A 15798-nucleotide genomic window follows, 5' to 3' on the forward strand; every position below is an offset into this window, starting at 1 on the left:
TGCTGGTTGTTCACAGTCAGTTGTGTCTAAAACCTGGACCAAGTACCAACAACATGGGAAGGTGGTTAAAGGCAAGCATACTGGTAGACCAATGAAGACATCAAAGCGTCAAGACAGAAAACTTAAAGCAATATGCCTTGAAAACAGAAAATGTACAAAAAAACAAATGAGGAACAAATGCGAGGAAACTGGAGTCAACGTCTGTGACCGAACTGTAAGAAACTGCCTAAAGGAAATGGGATTTAATTGCAAATTTCCACAGTCATTGATGATATGGGGCTGCATGTCAGGTAAAAGCACTGGGGAGATGGCTGTCATTACATCTTCAATAAATGCACAGGTTTACATTGACATTTTGGATACTTTTCTTATCCCATCCATCGAAAGGATGTTTGGGGATGATGACATCAGTTTTCAAGATGATAATGCATCTTGCCATGGAGCAAAAACTGTGAAAACATTCATTGAAGAAAGACATAAAGTCAATGTCATTGCCTGCAAACAGTTCGGATCTCTATCCCATTGAAAGTCTGTGGTAGAAGTTAAAGAAAATGGTCCATGACAAGGCTCCAACCTGCAAAGCTGATCTGGCAACAGCAATCAGAGAAAGCTAGAGTCAGATTGGTGAAGAGTACTGTTTGTCACTCATTAAGTCAATGCCTCAGAGACCGCAAGCAGTTATAAAGGCCAGAGGTGGTGCAACAAAGTACTAGTGATGTGTTGGAGGGTTATTTTGTTTGTTTGTTTTTCATGATGCCATATTCTTTTCCTCAAAATTTAGTGATTCCATAATTTATTCCCTGTGCTTGTTCTAAAAATGTAACTGTTACTGGCTACCACAATTATTTTTCATGATTTCTTTTAGTATTTCTTAAAGCCAGAAAGTTGCCATTTGAAATGCCTTTAGTTTTGTGTCATGTCCGTGATCTGTCTTTTTTTTCTACAAAATTCAACAACTGAAGGAACATCCTCAGAGACTGGTGATTCCATGATTTGTGCCAGGGGTTGTATATTGTCATCTGTAGCAAAAGTGACCAAATTGGATTTGAAAAAGTTAAATAGATGCAAAAACTTTGCAACACGCTGTATGTCTGAAGATTGCACTGAAACCATCCCTATAAAAAAACTCCTAACTCATTTATGCCATCAGCAGAACATTTAAAGTTGATAAAAGCCAACTCCAACACGCTCCACTGAAAATAGTGCAAGCCTTTGGGCAGAGTCATGTTTTTTATAAAGTTCCTGAAATAAGACGATTCACAAAGGCATGATGTCTAAACACGTCTATGTGAACCCTCATAAAGAAGGATCAGCTTTGTTATCTGATGCCCAGGTGACTGTAATTTCTTCGTTGATAACAGCTGACTCAGCACCCAGACTGCAGGGCTTCTTGTCCACAGAGACCACCCGCATCACAAGACTCAGTTTGCAGGCATGGTTTCAGACACCTGACTCAGTTTATGAGATGATGTATCGACACAAAGTCCGAATGAAACCACATAGGACCAGTTGAAAACTTCATCTCATCTCACTGCATGTTTTCCCTTTTTGCTCTGTCTTTCTTTCCTTTTCTTTCTGCCTTAACTGATTTGTAAATCTAAAATCAATCATTTTTAAAGCTATCACTAAAGACCAGAAATTGTTCACATAACCTAGTCATGGTAAAAAAAGTAGACCCTTAGACAATTCCAGATTTTGTGTCATGAAATATTAAACATTTATTTAATAGGATTACTGCTTAATATGTTTGCATGGGCCAGATTATTTTCCTGCACTGAGAAAATATTTTGTATGGACCAGATCTATTTTCGCACTGTAGAAATGTCTATTTTCCAATTAGCTGAACAAATGAATGCGAGGTAGATTTTTCTCTACAAGTTATTAACACTTCAAAGTGGTATCTTGTCTACTGTTTTGGTGTACAGTGAAGCGACACGTAAGACAATGAATATATTGTCATACTATAAATTTTTGTGCTCTTTATTAGAAGGAATCGTTCAAAAAAAGGTTGCTGTAGTACCAAAAATGGGATCGAGCATTAACTGTTTTTGTTACAATTAACATCAGTTTAAAATTTTGAGTACCCTGACATCGAGAGATGGGTACCGAATTCGGTACTTTTATAGGTATCGCCTGACTTCTGTCAGTACTACTGAGTACCTGTTCACGTAAAATCAAACGGTACCATGTTTCGGCCCCTAAACGCCTCATTGTGACACTGAGGGGGTGGAAGAGTGGGCGATTTTCCATGCTGGACATGAACACAGCATTGCATGCACAAGAGCGTAATGACGTCAGTCAACAAAGCATGGCTGATGGAAAGTGCTCAAAAGTGTTGCTCCACTTTTCAAAATGCGGTGCAGATTACGCTCGCTGCAATATTTGTGATGTGAAGTGCAAGGCCAGCGGCGGCAATACTTGTAATCCGAGGAAGCACCTGGTTGAAGAAGGCTGATGAATTCACAATTTTCGTCAGCCTCCTGCATTCAGCACCGTCAGCTCGCCTGCATCCGTTTGCGAATCGTCGTCTGCAGCCAGAAACATGAGAGAAGAAATGTTTGAAACAGCTGAGATCTTACAATACAAACAGCTGGATGTTGTTTTGATATAGTCATTCAAGTTTATATATTGAAAAATAAATATGTTGAATTGAAAAATTTGGGTATTTCATTATTTATTAACATTTATTACCACATAAACACATCAAAAGTACCAAAAATTGGTACCGTTGAGTATTGATACCGGGCATCGGTACCGTATCAGTTCAAATGTGAAAGGTACCCATTCCTACTGACAACCCTGCTGTACACCGATGTTACACCATTTTGGTCCATATGATTTATTCTGACGCATCTCCAAAAATGAAGGTAAGTAATCATTCTGAGCTGAGCTCATGCCAGACCGTCAGAGAGAAACCGAAAGCTCCTAACCTTGACACCGACACCTATGCCTCCTAATGCACTCCTAAGCTAATCACTCGTCTGCCACTGGAATTCCAGAGGGTCGTGTTACTCAGTGCCTGACTGTACGTTAATGGTAAACGTCTGCCTCTACTGTGTTTTTTTCTTCTGCAGAGATACATTGCCTTAGAAGACTCCCAAGATGGGGAGAAAAAAGATCTCCAGTGTCGACTGGCAACTTTGGAGTCCCACGCACGACAAGTAGAGCTAAAAACAAAGAACTATGCAGATCAGAGTAAGTCCCATGCATAACTACCAAAATACCAGTTCTGAAAATACCAGAGATGGACCAATCAGAGCTTTGTAGCCAGTATCCGATCTTTGGTTCTTCTACAGGTTCGACCTGCCAATATTGACTTTGTATGATTACGGTTTCTCTTTGTCGTCTTCCTGCTGTGGGCGGTTCTCAACTATTTCTATTGGACAGTGTGGTATGAGATTAGTCGCTGGAAAAGGTGGTTTTACTAATATTCTAAAACAAAATTATACAGAGTTGTCAGTTTGAATTGTCTTTTGCATCTTACATTGGTGATTAGTGCGTTCGGCCGTTCAGAAACAGCTGTCTCTGGGTTTATAAAATTTAAAGCAGCGGTGCCAAAGTCCAGGCCAGGAGAGCTAGTGTCCTGCTCCAACACACCTGAATCAAATGAATGGCTGGTTACCAGGCGTCTGCAGAGCTGGACGACTGATGATTTGATTTAGGTTGTGTTGCATCTGAAAGTGTCAGGATCGTAGCTCTCCAGGACTGGACCCCTGTTTTAAAGAAAGTAGAATCTTAACTTAACTTCCAAAAGGCTGCTAACATGTTTCAAATCCAAAATCGTTCAGAACAGATTTAAAAGCTAAAGCAAAGCCTGTCTGCTGTAATAGGTTCAGCTTTTTTCAGCTATCTGCTGAAAGTCCAGCTTTCTGAATGAATTAAAGACATTTTGTAGAAAATGCAGTTTCTTACTTTCTTTCATTTTAAACACCTCTCTGATACGAAGTTTAGTTAACTGTGGCTTATCTTTACTCAGTTAACAACATCTAGAGTCTTGGTTGGTCTTAATTTAGTTTTCCTTTTTTGTGACAGTTTAACTTTTTAAGCATTAACAATTCTCATATGACTGAAACTTACACACAGTGTTCATCAGTTATTTATGTATGGTTTCTGAAGCAGAAAATAATCAAATTTAAAGATAAAGGACTATGTAGTTCATGGTGTTTTACTATGAAAAAAACTAACCCTCATGATGCATGCATGACTGCACTGTTTGACTGCCTCTGTGCTTGACCACATATAGCTGAGATTATTTGCTAAAGGGGAATTTAGCAAAAGGATTTGTATTTCTACTGATGTAATACTTCCTTTTTTCAGTTAGTGAGATTTTAAACCTCTGTAGTTTGCGTGTTTGGAGCTGTGCTGTACAGAGTAGATAAAAACGCTTCCTTCATGCAACTAGAAGGCATACAGTGCTCTATCTTAGACTGATTCACTTTGACTGTAAACTTCATAGCGTGCTCTGTCTCTGTTGCTGAACTGTGGGTAGCCTAAATGCAGACTGACACAAAGCTTGACAAACAGATTAGGTCAGACTGTTGTGCCTCTGATTCACCACCCAACACCTACTTGTTTACCTCAGGATACTGCCTGTCATTTTTAACACCTACTTTAAATCATTCAGCTGGAGATGTTGACGCATGGTTGTTAAATAGATTGTTTGGCTTTAAGCAAATATTAAGAATTATAATTAAAAGTGATTATTAAAGTCATTAAGGAAGTTGGACTATTTAGTGTAGCTCTGCACACATTTATAGAATAAACACAAACAATGACTTTTAAAAACATGAGAAGTTATTAACAAAAATACTTCAACTTCAGGTTAACATACTTCAATTAATAAACTCTTAAACAAGGCTAATAAGATTCAACTAGACTACTAAGGGACAACTAATAAACCTAAATAAAAGAGAAGCTAAGGAATGAACTGAAACCAATAAAATGATGTAATGATTTCACAGTTGAAGGTGAATATTTGTGTGTAAGAACCTTGAGGAATTTGGAATGAGGGCAAATTAGTTTTAAAACTGATTAAAAACCAGCACACAATGTAGATAAAAGGGGAAATAAAGTCTAAACAAAATTAAAAGTATGATTTGTCAAAGTAGAAATGAATAACCTTTAGGCTGATCCATTCTTAATATTATGTTGAATTAGCCCTGACAGTGAATTCATTTTGAATGGAGTTGACACTATCGAGATGGGCTGATGGCGAACAAACATACGATGTCACGGGGACTCCTCCTTCCATTGAGCTTTCCTTAAATGGGTTAATGCTGTGGATTCTGGGATTCAGAGGTTTTCCAGTCTGTAAAAAAAGCTCGAGATCCCGCGATATTAAAACGCCATATTTCTCATTAAAGTGAGGTTTGTCTTGTGAAGCCATATTAAGCCACTGTCAGCATGTGACTGGCAAAAAATGGAAACTATTATGAGCTTTGTATTTAAAGTAGGGCTGCAACTGACGATTATTTTACTAATCAAGTAATTGATTAATAATCGGATAGCGAAAGATGCTTAGTGGAAGATTGTTTTTTTTACAGAATTTGAACCAGATGAAGCTAAAACTATGTGACTTGAGGAGTTCTGGATAGATCATATTTACAGACAAAGGAATCTTTTCATCTTAAATGCCAAGTGTGTATATTTGTTTTATAATTTTGACCTAATTACTGGGTTGTTTCTCGGCAAATAGCACATTTTAGAGTCTGTATACTCCAGTTAACGATTATTCGATTACTAAATTAGTTGACGATTTTGTTTAAATAATCGATTAATCTGATTAACTGTTTCAGCCCTAATTTAAAGGTTTGTGCTTTCAGGTTTTGGACAATGTAGCCATGTTTGAAAGTCTTATTTTGAAGTACAAAAGGAAGTATTTGTTGAGTTTTTTTCTCTGTTGTACTGACAACTTGTTGGTCTATATTCATATTAAAGAAGCCTTTACTATGAAATAATTTGTGGGGCAGCGTTTTGGTACTTTACCTTCTTGCTCTTCTCCTTTTCAACAAGCTGATATTAGTCGACTGTGATCCTAATAGCCAAAATGCTCTTTGTTGTAAGCAGCTGAAATGTTTAGTAACCCTATTTAAAGCAGCTGACCGGCAGTGCACAGAAACAGGTGGGGGAGGGGAGAGCTGCGTTTTCTCTGTTTCATACAGCAAGAGAAAAGTCCACTCTTTCACCATTCAGTGCCTACTTTGCATTAGGGGGTTTTCCGAGGTGAGGGTGGTCATTTTTTATTCTTTTTATATATATATCTTTCTTTTCTAGGATGCAACCTGTTTCTTTTTCGCTATTTTGCATCTACTTCCTCAAATCCATGCAGAATTTCAGTTTTCATTACATCAGCAGACGCTTTCAGACACCAAACATCTGCAGTGTTGAACCTAAACTGTTTGCTGCACACCCTGAAGCATTATTAGCCATAGCACATTGCAACTCACTCGTGAAGTTCTCCTATGATAGAGTGCATTTGTAAAGCTGGGTCTGAATAACGAGAATAACTGTTGCTGTTTTTGCTTTAAAATAAACAAGGTCACCAGAGGACGGATGTTCCGGATGTAAGTCAGTATGATAATGGCTTTAATCTATTTTTGATCTATTTCTAGTTTTCATCATTATACTCATTTTTCATTGTTGTACATCATTGTGTATTTTTCTTTTCATTTTCAAAGCAAAAGAGATTTGTGAGCTGTTTATTAATTTCAGGATAAAAATCGGAATAAAATTTCAAATGTGTTTAATGCGAAACCTAAGGAGCCAAATAGTCGTGGATACAAAATCAGGTGTAAAATTTGAATTAGACTAAAAGTTCAACATGATTTGAAACATGAGAAGGATAATAGAAGTATATGATTTACATAAATAACTCAAACCCCCTTCAGAAAACATGCTGCTCATCTTTTCATAAGAAAGTGTTCTGGAAGGTTAGTGATACACTGTTTCCCTCTGCTGGAGAGTGTTGGTACTACAGCGAATCACTTTAGTATTAATATTACCCTGAATACTGCATATAAAATTGTGAACGTCCCACTGGGCCTTTCTCAGAACAAATAGTAAAAGTGTTTTTAATATTAACAACACGTTTGGTTGATATTTACTGAATTCATTATGTTAATATTTTCTCTTGTTTTCTTAGTAAGCAGATTTGAGGAGAGAGAAACAGAGCTCAAGAGAGAGTACAATGCTCTTCATCAAAGACATACAGAGGTAAGCTAATGTGGGGGAAAAATGATCAACTATAATTACTTTATGTATAAAAAAATGTACAGTTAAGTGCAAAATTATCTATACCCCTGATAGATTTAGTTTTGAAGGCATCTTTAAATTTTATCAAAGCATTTCTTTTGACATAAAGTATTATTGACGTTTTAACTTGAACTTAATGGAGAATCTGTGAATGGAGCTAAAGATTAGGGTGATGGCAAGGAGGCCTGCCAGCCTCAAAGACTTGCAGCAATCAATCAAATTTTATTTATAATGCACTTTTATTACAACTAAGTGTAACTCAACATACTTTAAAGAGGTTAAAACAGAAGAAGAGACAAAAAACAACTAGAGGCACACACATTAAAAATCTTTAAACTAAACATACAGAAAAATTAATGACATGATGAAGAATTAAAAGAGAGTTAAATTTGTTAATTCTAGGTGGACGAGGAACTGTGGAAATCCAGTCATGTATATTAGGGTGGAAGTAAGAGAGAAACCAATACATTCAATAAATATAATTTATAAAAAGCCAAGTAAGCCAAACACATAAATAGTAAACATACAATCTATAAATGCTAAACAATAAAATCTAAAATGGTATTCTCAACAACATATGACAGTACATATGCTAATATTATTAGAAGTTTAAACAGCGACAAAATAATAAGACTTAAAATACAATACTTGCTGAAATTATTCAATTAAAATAACAAACCACAAGAGATCATAAATGACTGTACACTTCAATTAAAAGCCAAACTGAATAGATGCCATTCCTACTTTCTGCTTCCCTCAGACGTTCAGAAAGGCTGTTCCACAGCTGGAGGAAGCTCACATCATCCACAACATAAATGATCAAAAACCAGCAGAAACCTGCAAAAAGCTGCTCAGCAATTCCAATTATCCATCCGAAAATAAAGTCTTGGTAGAATGAAAAAATAAAACTCTAAATCTGCATATGAATTATGTTTTGCGCTCAGCTGTGAGTGATACATTATGAGTAGGCAGCATGTGGTAAATGAATGCAGCATCACTTTGTAGCTGAGCAGCCCAACATGGTGCAGCAAAGAATGGTCTACGTTTGCATCATTTTAGGCATGCAGTCTGATATAATTCGGGAATGAATTAATAAATGATACATTTATTTCAAACATGTAAACCACCAATGTTAGCACAAAAAACAATGTAATAAAAGTAGGAAGAATAACCAAACATAAAATTAAAGCCTTCATATTGAGTTCGAAAAAGAGCAGGAAAAAGTCAATGCTTATTAAATTCTACAACCATTGGACTCATGCAGTATATACATTATGCATTTCAGTCAATAATATCTAAATACTTTCCACATTATAAAGATTTCCACCTATAGTTTGTCACAACCCACTCTACACCATCCATAAATGCACCAATACAATTAATTCATTATTATACAGTCTACAGCATCTCCACCTTGAACTATAGACAGTCTAACCATCATAATGTATGAATGTGTGAAAATATGAAGTAGTGAAAGTGCTAGTTAAAGAAATAAAAGGAGACTTAAAAGGAGAGAAAAACAAATCTATTTCCAAACTGGGATCACACCAGGTCGTAACGTAGATGCTGTTACTGAGTAAAGATGAGTCAAAAGAGTTATATTTACTATCAGAGAGGTGTTTGAATGACGTCACAAGAAGCACACAGATGTAGAAGTCATTTCTGTCTTGAGAAATTTCAACATTTGAGAAAAACAATGCTGTAATGAAAAAATGAATGAGCACCTTGAATAAGTATTCATACCCCGTTTAACTCTTACACGTAGTGCATAGTTGTGAATGTTTTTAGAGAACATTGCACAGTTAAGTTATAAAACTATATCCCAGGCTTTAAATATCTATCTGTCCACCTAAACTGACAGGCTGGGAATGGAGAACGGGAACACCTGGGAACAGAGGCTCATGGTCACTCTGGAGGAGCTGCAAAGATTTGCTGCTCAGGTGGAAGAAGATGTAAACAGGATAACTGTTAGTAGTTGTATGCTCAACAAATCTGGGCTTTTATAGAAGAGTGGAAATAAGGGTAATTTGCAAATGCAACTTTGTTTCCTACAATCAAAGTGCTGTGTGTGGGAAAACTAACACTGTAGATTACCCTGAACACACTATGCCGATGCTGAAACACGGTGTGGTTGCATCATGCTGAGATGAAGGTTTTTTTCTGCAGGGACAGGGAAGCTGGTCAGAGCTGATTGGAAGATGAGTGGAGCTAAATACAGGGACATGCTGCAAGATAACCTGTTGGATTCTGCAGAAAGCTTTAGACTGGAGTAAATGTTTACTGTCCATTGCCTGATTGACCCTAAATATACAGCCACAATATATAAGCTTAATGCTTTAGAATAGCTCAGTCGAAGCCTAGAACAAAATCCAATTGAGAATCTGTGAAAAATCAATATTCACAGCTGCTCTCCATCCAGAGCTCGAGTTATTTGTCAAAAAGAATGAATGAGTAATCATTTCAGTCAATTGATGTGTAAAGCTGGTAGAGCCATAATCCAAAAGACTTGCAGCCGTATCTGCAGCAAAAAGTGGCTGAATGCAAATGCACGCCACAAAAACCATTTATCCTTTTTCTTCACTATTATGAGCACTTCAGTTTTGGTCTTTCACATAAAATCCCAGTTAGATACATTGTTTGGTCAAAGGGAATGAATAATTTTGCAAAGTTCTCCTAGGATAACATGCTCAAAAATACATTTCTCAATATATATTTCAGCAGTTTCAGTCTTGATTAAATGAAAATCACCTCTACAGTAGACATGTCATTGTTGGATAGGATGCAGTGGAGAGGTAGTGGACCAGGTGAAGATGAAATAAACATGAAGGGTCTGAACATGACTATGTATCGGTAGCAGGTGTCTGAGTCTCCAAACCCTTACAGGCTTCAGCAGCCGACTGCTGATCTGAATAATGTTACAAAAAGATGAGAGCTGCTTCCTGCATGCCTTTACTACATATCTATCTTATTATTCAGTTCTTCGTTTTGTTGGTCTTACTGAACACAACATTTAAAATGAACTTTATTGTTGTCTATTTAAAGTAGCAGTAGACTTTTTAACTGATGCATAGACACACAGTTTGGATCTGCAGTATTTTCTTCATATAACTAACTCTTGTTTGCTTGTTGTAGATGATCCACAGCTACATGGAGCACCTGGAGCGAGTTAAACACCAGCATGCTACAACACCAGCAGAGCCGTCAGATACAGGAACATCAGCTAAAAGACGGTTAGACAGCCGCAAATTATTTTTCCCCTACTATTAATTTAACCTGACTTTAACTCATCTAATGATCCTTTAAAAGCAATGTGTGGATAGTGTGTGTTTGCAATGAAGATGCACAAAGTGCTTCCAAACAAATATGTGGCTTTAATTTAATGAAGACCATGTTTTTTTTTTTTACCTTATTGGCCTCAGTGTGAACGCCACAAAAAGATATGATAACAGTAAATTTTACAGTATTTGTTATCTATAGTTTCACATAAAACACGTGTAATGTTTAGAATGGTTGAAATCCTTCATTTCACCTTTTTATTGGTGCCATTTACATCTGAATCACAGCCTTTAAGAATCTAATTGAATCGCCAGTCCTGCAGTCCTGTAGTGGAACACTTCTATGCTGTATGTTATGTAGAAACAGGAGAACTAGGTGTCCAGATTTCATATTGGGTGTGCAAACCTACCCTCATCCTGAGGCAATGCTCACTTGAAACACTTTCAAGGCCTTTCTTTGTGTTTTAACTTGTCCTTCGGTAACTACCTGTTTAGAGATGAGAACAACTTCCTTCCATTTTTCTAAACTTCTAACAAGTTTGTTAGGGAATCTGGCTTTTAATAATGAGCAACCATGTAGGCTGGATAACAAGTAGACCACTATGAAATTTACTTATTTTTCCCCATGGAGATTTTTGTTTTATTTATATTTTTTACAAAATAATTTTTTTTATCATAAGTGTTATATATAACTTCAACAGTTCGTCACTGCTAAATGTTTCTATAATGTGCTTGATTTTTCTGTAGGTTATTTATAACAATTATTGGTAAAACGTAAAAAGAAGCAGCAGTTTTGTAAAATGAAAACTCAAAAACTTTTAATTTAGACTATATTTAAAAAATGTAATTTTCTGCATTAGTTTGATTTTTATCACATGTACCTCACTTATCTAACAGATGCAGTGTTAGCTTTAAGCTACTAGACACCGCAGGGCTAAATGTTAAAGACAAACAGCTAGCGTTTACTGTCTGTTCAACCGCCTCTTTTGATAACATGAAATCAGCCTTGAAAAGGATTTTTGGCAATAATGTTAATCAGCCACAAGAGAGCGACTCCGCAAACTTCACTAAGTACACAAGCAAGCATGAACGGAGTTCAAACTCAGAGCAACGGCTGCGAGGACTAATCCACTCCACAAATACAGGTCCTTCTCAAAATATTAGCATATTGTGATAAAGTTCATTATTTTCCATAATGTCATGATGAAAATTTAACATTCATATATTTTAGATTCATTGCACACTAACTGAAATATTTCAGGTCTTTTATTGTCTTAATACGGATGATTTTGGCATACAGCTCATGAAAACCCAAAATTCCTATCTCACTAAATTAGCATATTTCATCTGACCAATAAAAGAAAAGTGTTTTTAATACAAAAAACGATTGCTTCAATGCGGCGTGGCATGGAGGCAATCAGCCTGTGGCACTGCTGAGGTCTTATGGAGGCCCAGGATGATTCGATAGCGGCCTTTAGCTCATCCAGAGTGTTGGGTCTTGAGTCTCTCAACGTTCTCTTCACAATATCCCACAGATTCTCTATGGGGTTCAGGTCAGGAGAGTTGGCAGGCCAATTGAGCACAGTGATACCATGGTCAGTAAACCATTTACCAGTGGTTTTGGCACTGTGAGCAGGTGCCAGGTCTTGCTGAAAAATGAAATCTTCATCTCCATAAAGCTTTTCAGCAGATGGAAGCATGAAGTGCTCCAAAATCTCCTGATAGCTAGTTGCATTGACCCTGCCCTTGATAAAACACAGTGGACCAACACCAGCAGCTGACACGGCACCCCAGACCATCACTGACTGTGGGTACTTGACACTGGCCTTCTGGCATTTTGGCATTTCCTTCTCCCCAGTCTTCCTCCAGACTCTGGCACCTTGATTTCCGACTGACATGCAGAATTTGCTTTCATCCGAAAAAAGTACTTTGGACCACTGAGCAACAGTTCAATGCTGCTTCTCTGTAGCCCAGGTCAGGCGCTTCTGCCGCTGTTTCTGGTTCAAAAGTGGCTTGACCTGGGGAATGCGGCACCTGTAGCCCATTTCCTGCACACGCCTGTACACGGTGGCTCTGGATGTTTCTACTCCAGACTCAGTCCACTGCTTCCGCAGGTCCCCCAAGGTCTGGAATCGGCCCTTCTCCAGAATCTTCCTCAGGGTCCGGTCACCTCTTCTCGTTGTGCAGCGTTTTCTGCCGCACGTTTTCCTTCCCACAGACTTCCCACTGAGGTGCCTTGATACAGCACTCTGGGAACAGCCTATTCGTTCAGAAATGTCTTTCTGTGTCTTACCCTCTTGCTTGAGGGTGTCAATAGTGGCCTTCTGGACAGCAGTCAGGTCGGCAGTCTTACCCATGATTGGGGTGTTGAGTGATGAACCAGGCTGGGAGTTTTAAAGGCCTCAGGAATCTTTTGCAGGTGTTTAGAGTTAACTCGTTGATTCAGATGATTAGGTTCATAGCTCGTTTAGAGACCCTTTTAATAATATGCTAATTTAGTGAGATAGGAATTTTGGGTTTTCATGAGCTGTATGACAAAATCATCCGTATTAAGACAATAAAAGACCTGAAATATTTCAGTTAGTGTGCAATGAATCTAAAATATATGAATGTTAAATTTTCATCATTGCATTATGGAAAATAATGAACTTTATCACAATATGCTAATATTTTGAGAAGGACCTGTACAGCAGAAGAACTAAATGTGCTATATGCCAAAGCACTTATCACTGAGCTTTACATGTTCTCTTTTGTCCTAACAAAAGAGAACATGTAAAGCTGACAAATGTGGAGGAATCAAGAGATAATGTCGAACACTGTAATATTATTCTTTTTTTTTTTTTTCATATGAATCTCCAACTGTTACAAAAATCTTCATGGTGGAAGCCTTAGGATTTGTTGTGATTGACACTGCCTGTACAATAACTGTGTGTGGTGAGAAATGGCTGGAAAATTACATAAGTGGACTACCTCATTAAACATGAGAGATGCAAAGAGTGCAAAACCTCTTACCTTTGGTGATGGAAAAATTGTTCGGTCCACAAGAAAAGTCATCATTTTGGCAAAAATAGCAGGAACAAGATGCGAAATAGAAACAGAAGTGGTTCCAGCAGATATACCGATGCTTTTAAGAATCCTTAATTGAAGAGAGCAAGTGCAGTTTTGGACATTGCACAAGACAAGGCAGCAATGTTTGACTAACCAATAAAACTCAAACTGACATCTTCTGGACATTACTGTGTAAACTTCAGAAATGACACGTGAAAGCCAGCTAATAAAAGAGAGACACCAAATGAAGAAGATGAAATACTTGTTGTGACAGATAACATGACGACAAAGAAAAAAAAGCAGTCCTACAGAAGCTACATAAACAATTTGGGCCTGCCTCAGTATACAAACAGCAAAAACTCCTCTGTTGCTCATCTGATACAGTAAACCTAAAAACAAGCCTGCAGTGGGTTTACCAATGGCTTCAACCTATAATGAAACTGTTGCTGTGGACCTGCATGAGCTTGAGCCGGAACTGTGGTATTTACATGCCATCGACCATTTCACAAGGTTCAGTACAGGGAGTATTATCACCACAAAAAGACCCAAAGAGATAGTGGAGCACTTTATTCACTGCTGGATAATCATTCATGGTCCACCACACAGATTATTCAGTGACAATGGAGATTAATTTAATAATGAAGAAATGAGAGAAATGGCTGAATATTTTAACATTGAGGTTAAAACTACTGCAGGATACAGTCCATGGAGCAATGGCCTTTTGGAAAGACACAATCAAATTTTCACTGAAATGTTAGTTGAAGTAAAGAAAGACAATAAATGTGACTGGAAAATGGTTCTGGACTGGGCTCTTATGGCAAAGAACTGCATGCCCAGTGGTGGAGGAGGATATTTTCTCACAAGCCAAACAAACACCACATGACAACGGGAAAAGAAACTATTTATTTGAAGAGAAGAAAGATGAAGGTCAGAAATGCATATCAAGTAGGTGGGTCTGTATTCTTAAGAAGACACAGGTGGGCAGTGTACCCAAAATTGACTTGTTGCAAAAGGCTTTGAAGAAATGAACAGTCAAGAACTTCCTAAAGACCTACCCACATGCTCCTCCAAATGCCTGAAGATGGTTATTGCGGTAATATGTCAAAATAAATGGGAAATGAACTATATGGACATTAAAGCAGCCTTTTCGCAGGGTAAAGATTTAACCCAAGATGTATGCATCCATCCACCTCAAGAGGCAGAGAGTGAGGGAATTGTATGGAAGTTAAAGAAACTTGTTTATGGCTTGGAAGATGCCTCATTGTTCTGGTACAACAAGGTGAAATAAACTATGCAGAATCTGGGGAGCTGGGGAGCACTGTATCAAAAGTCGATCCAGCGGTCTTCTACTGGCTCGATGATTTCTGTAAGGTGACAGGAGTCCTTGCATGTCATGTTGATGACTTTGTATGGGGTGATTTAGACCTGTTCTCTTCAGCTGTTGTTCCCAAACTAAAAGCTGCTTTTCAAGTTGGACGAGAAGAGCATAAAACTTTCAACTACATTGTAATGGAGGTTCACTCTCTGCGGCATGAAATAAAAGTACAATAACGTACATACATAAAAAACCTACAGCCGATCCCTATAGATCCTACCAGAGCACCACAACGGGAGGCTCCTTTAACATATTCCTCTTTGCCTGTTAAAGTCCAAGATTGGCCAGATACTGTGGGTAGCAAGACAGAGCAGACCTGACTTCATGTGTGACATATCCATCTTGGCATCTAACATGAAAATTGCCACCATTCAAACATTGCAGCTCGCAAACAAACTAATTACAAAACGTAGATCAGAGGAAGTCATCTTGAGGTTTCAACACTTGGGAGACAACAAACAGCTCAAATTAGTGGAGTTCCTCAATGGGAAACCTCCAAGACGGAAGCACACAAGGTTGACATTTTATCATGCTATTGGGAGAAGATGGACAATTTTCACCCATTTGTTGGCAGTCAAAACGAAACGAGAGCAGTATGGAGTATGGTAGCCGGAGAGACTTTAGCGCTTGCAGATGGAATTGATAGTGTTGTTTTTCTAGCTACACTCTATTCAGAAGTCACCATTGGTGATGGCACACACAACATCCTGCCTATCTGTGTAACGGACAACCATTCCCATATCGATGCCATCAAGTCTACAAAATCTGTAACCGAAAAGAGGCTTTGTCTCGAGATCAGCATTATCAAAGAACTTATGAACTCAGGGACAATTCAAGAAATAATATGAA

The 15798-nt window shown here is 37.8% G+C and overlaps 1 protein-coding gene across 5 annotated transcripts in view; it reads left to right on the plus strand.

Annotated features, from left to right (window-relative positions):
* Window positions 1–15798, plus strand: part of spag9b (sperm associated antigen 9b) — a 78918-nt gene that overhangs the window by 17948 nt on the left and 45172 nt on the right. For all 5 annotated transcript variants that reach the window (XM_047378103.1, XM_047378105.1, XM_047378107.1 and 2 more), the window contains exons 2-4: window positions 3075–3195; window positions 7142–7212; window positions 10384–10481. In XM_047378103.1, coding sequence (XP_047234059.1) covers window positions 3075–3195; window positions 7142–7212; window positions 10384–10481 — 290 coding nt within the window. The remainder of the gene's footprint in view (window positions 1–3074; window positions 3196–7141; window positions 7213–10383; window positions 10482–15798) is intronic.

This window comes from Girardinichthys multiradiatus, chromosome 10 (assembly GCF_021462225.1).
Source record: "Girardinichthys multiradiatus isolate DD_20200921_A chromosome 10, DD_fGirMul_XY1, whole genome shotgun sequence".
Classification (NCBI taxonomy): Eukaryota; Metazoa; Chordata; class Actinopteri; order Cyprinodontiformes; family Goodeidae; genus Girardinichthys; species Girardinichthys multiradiatus.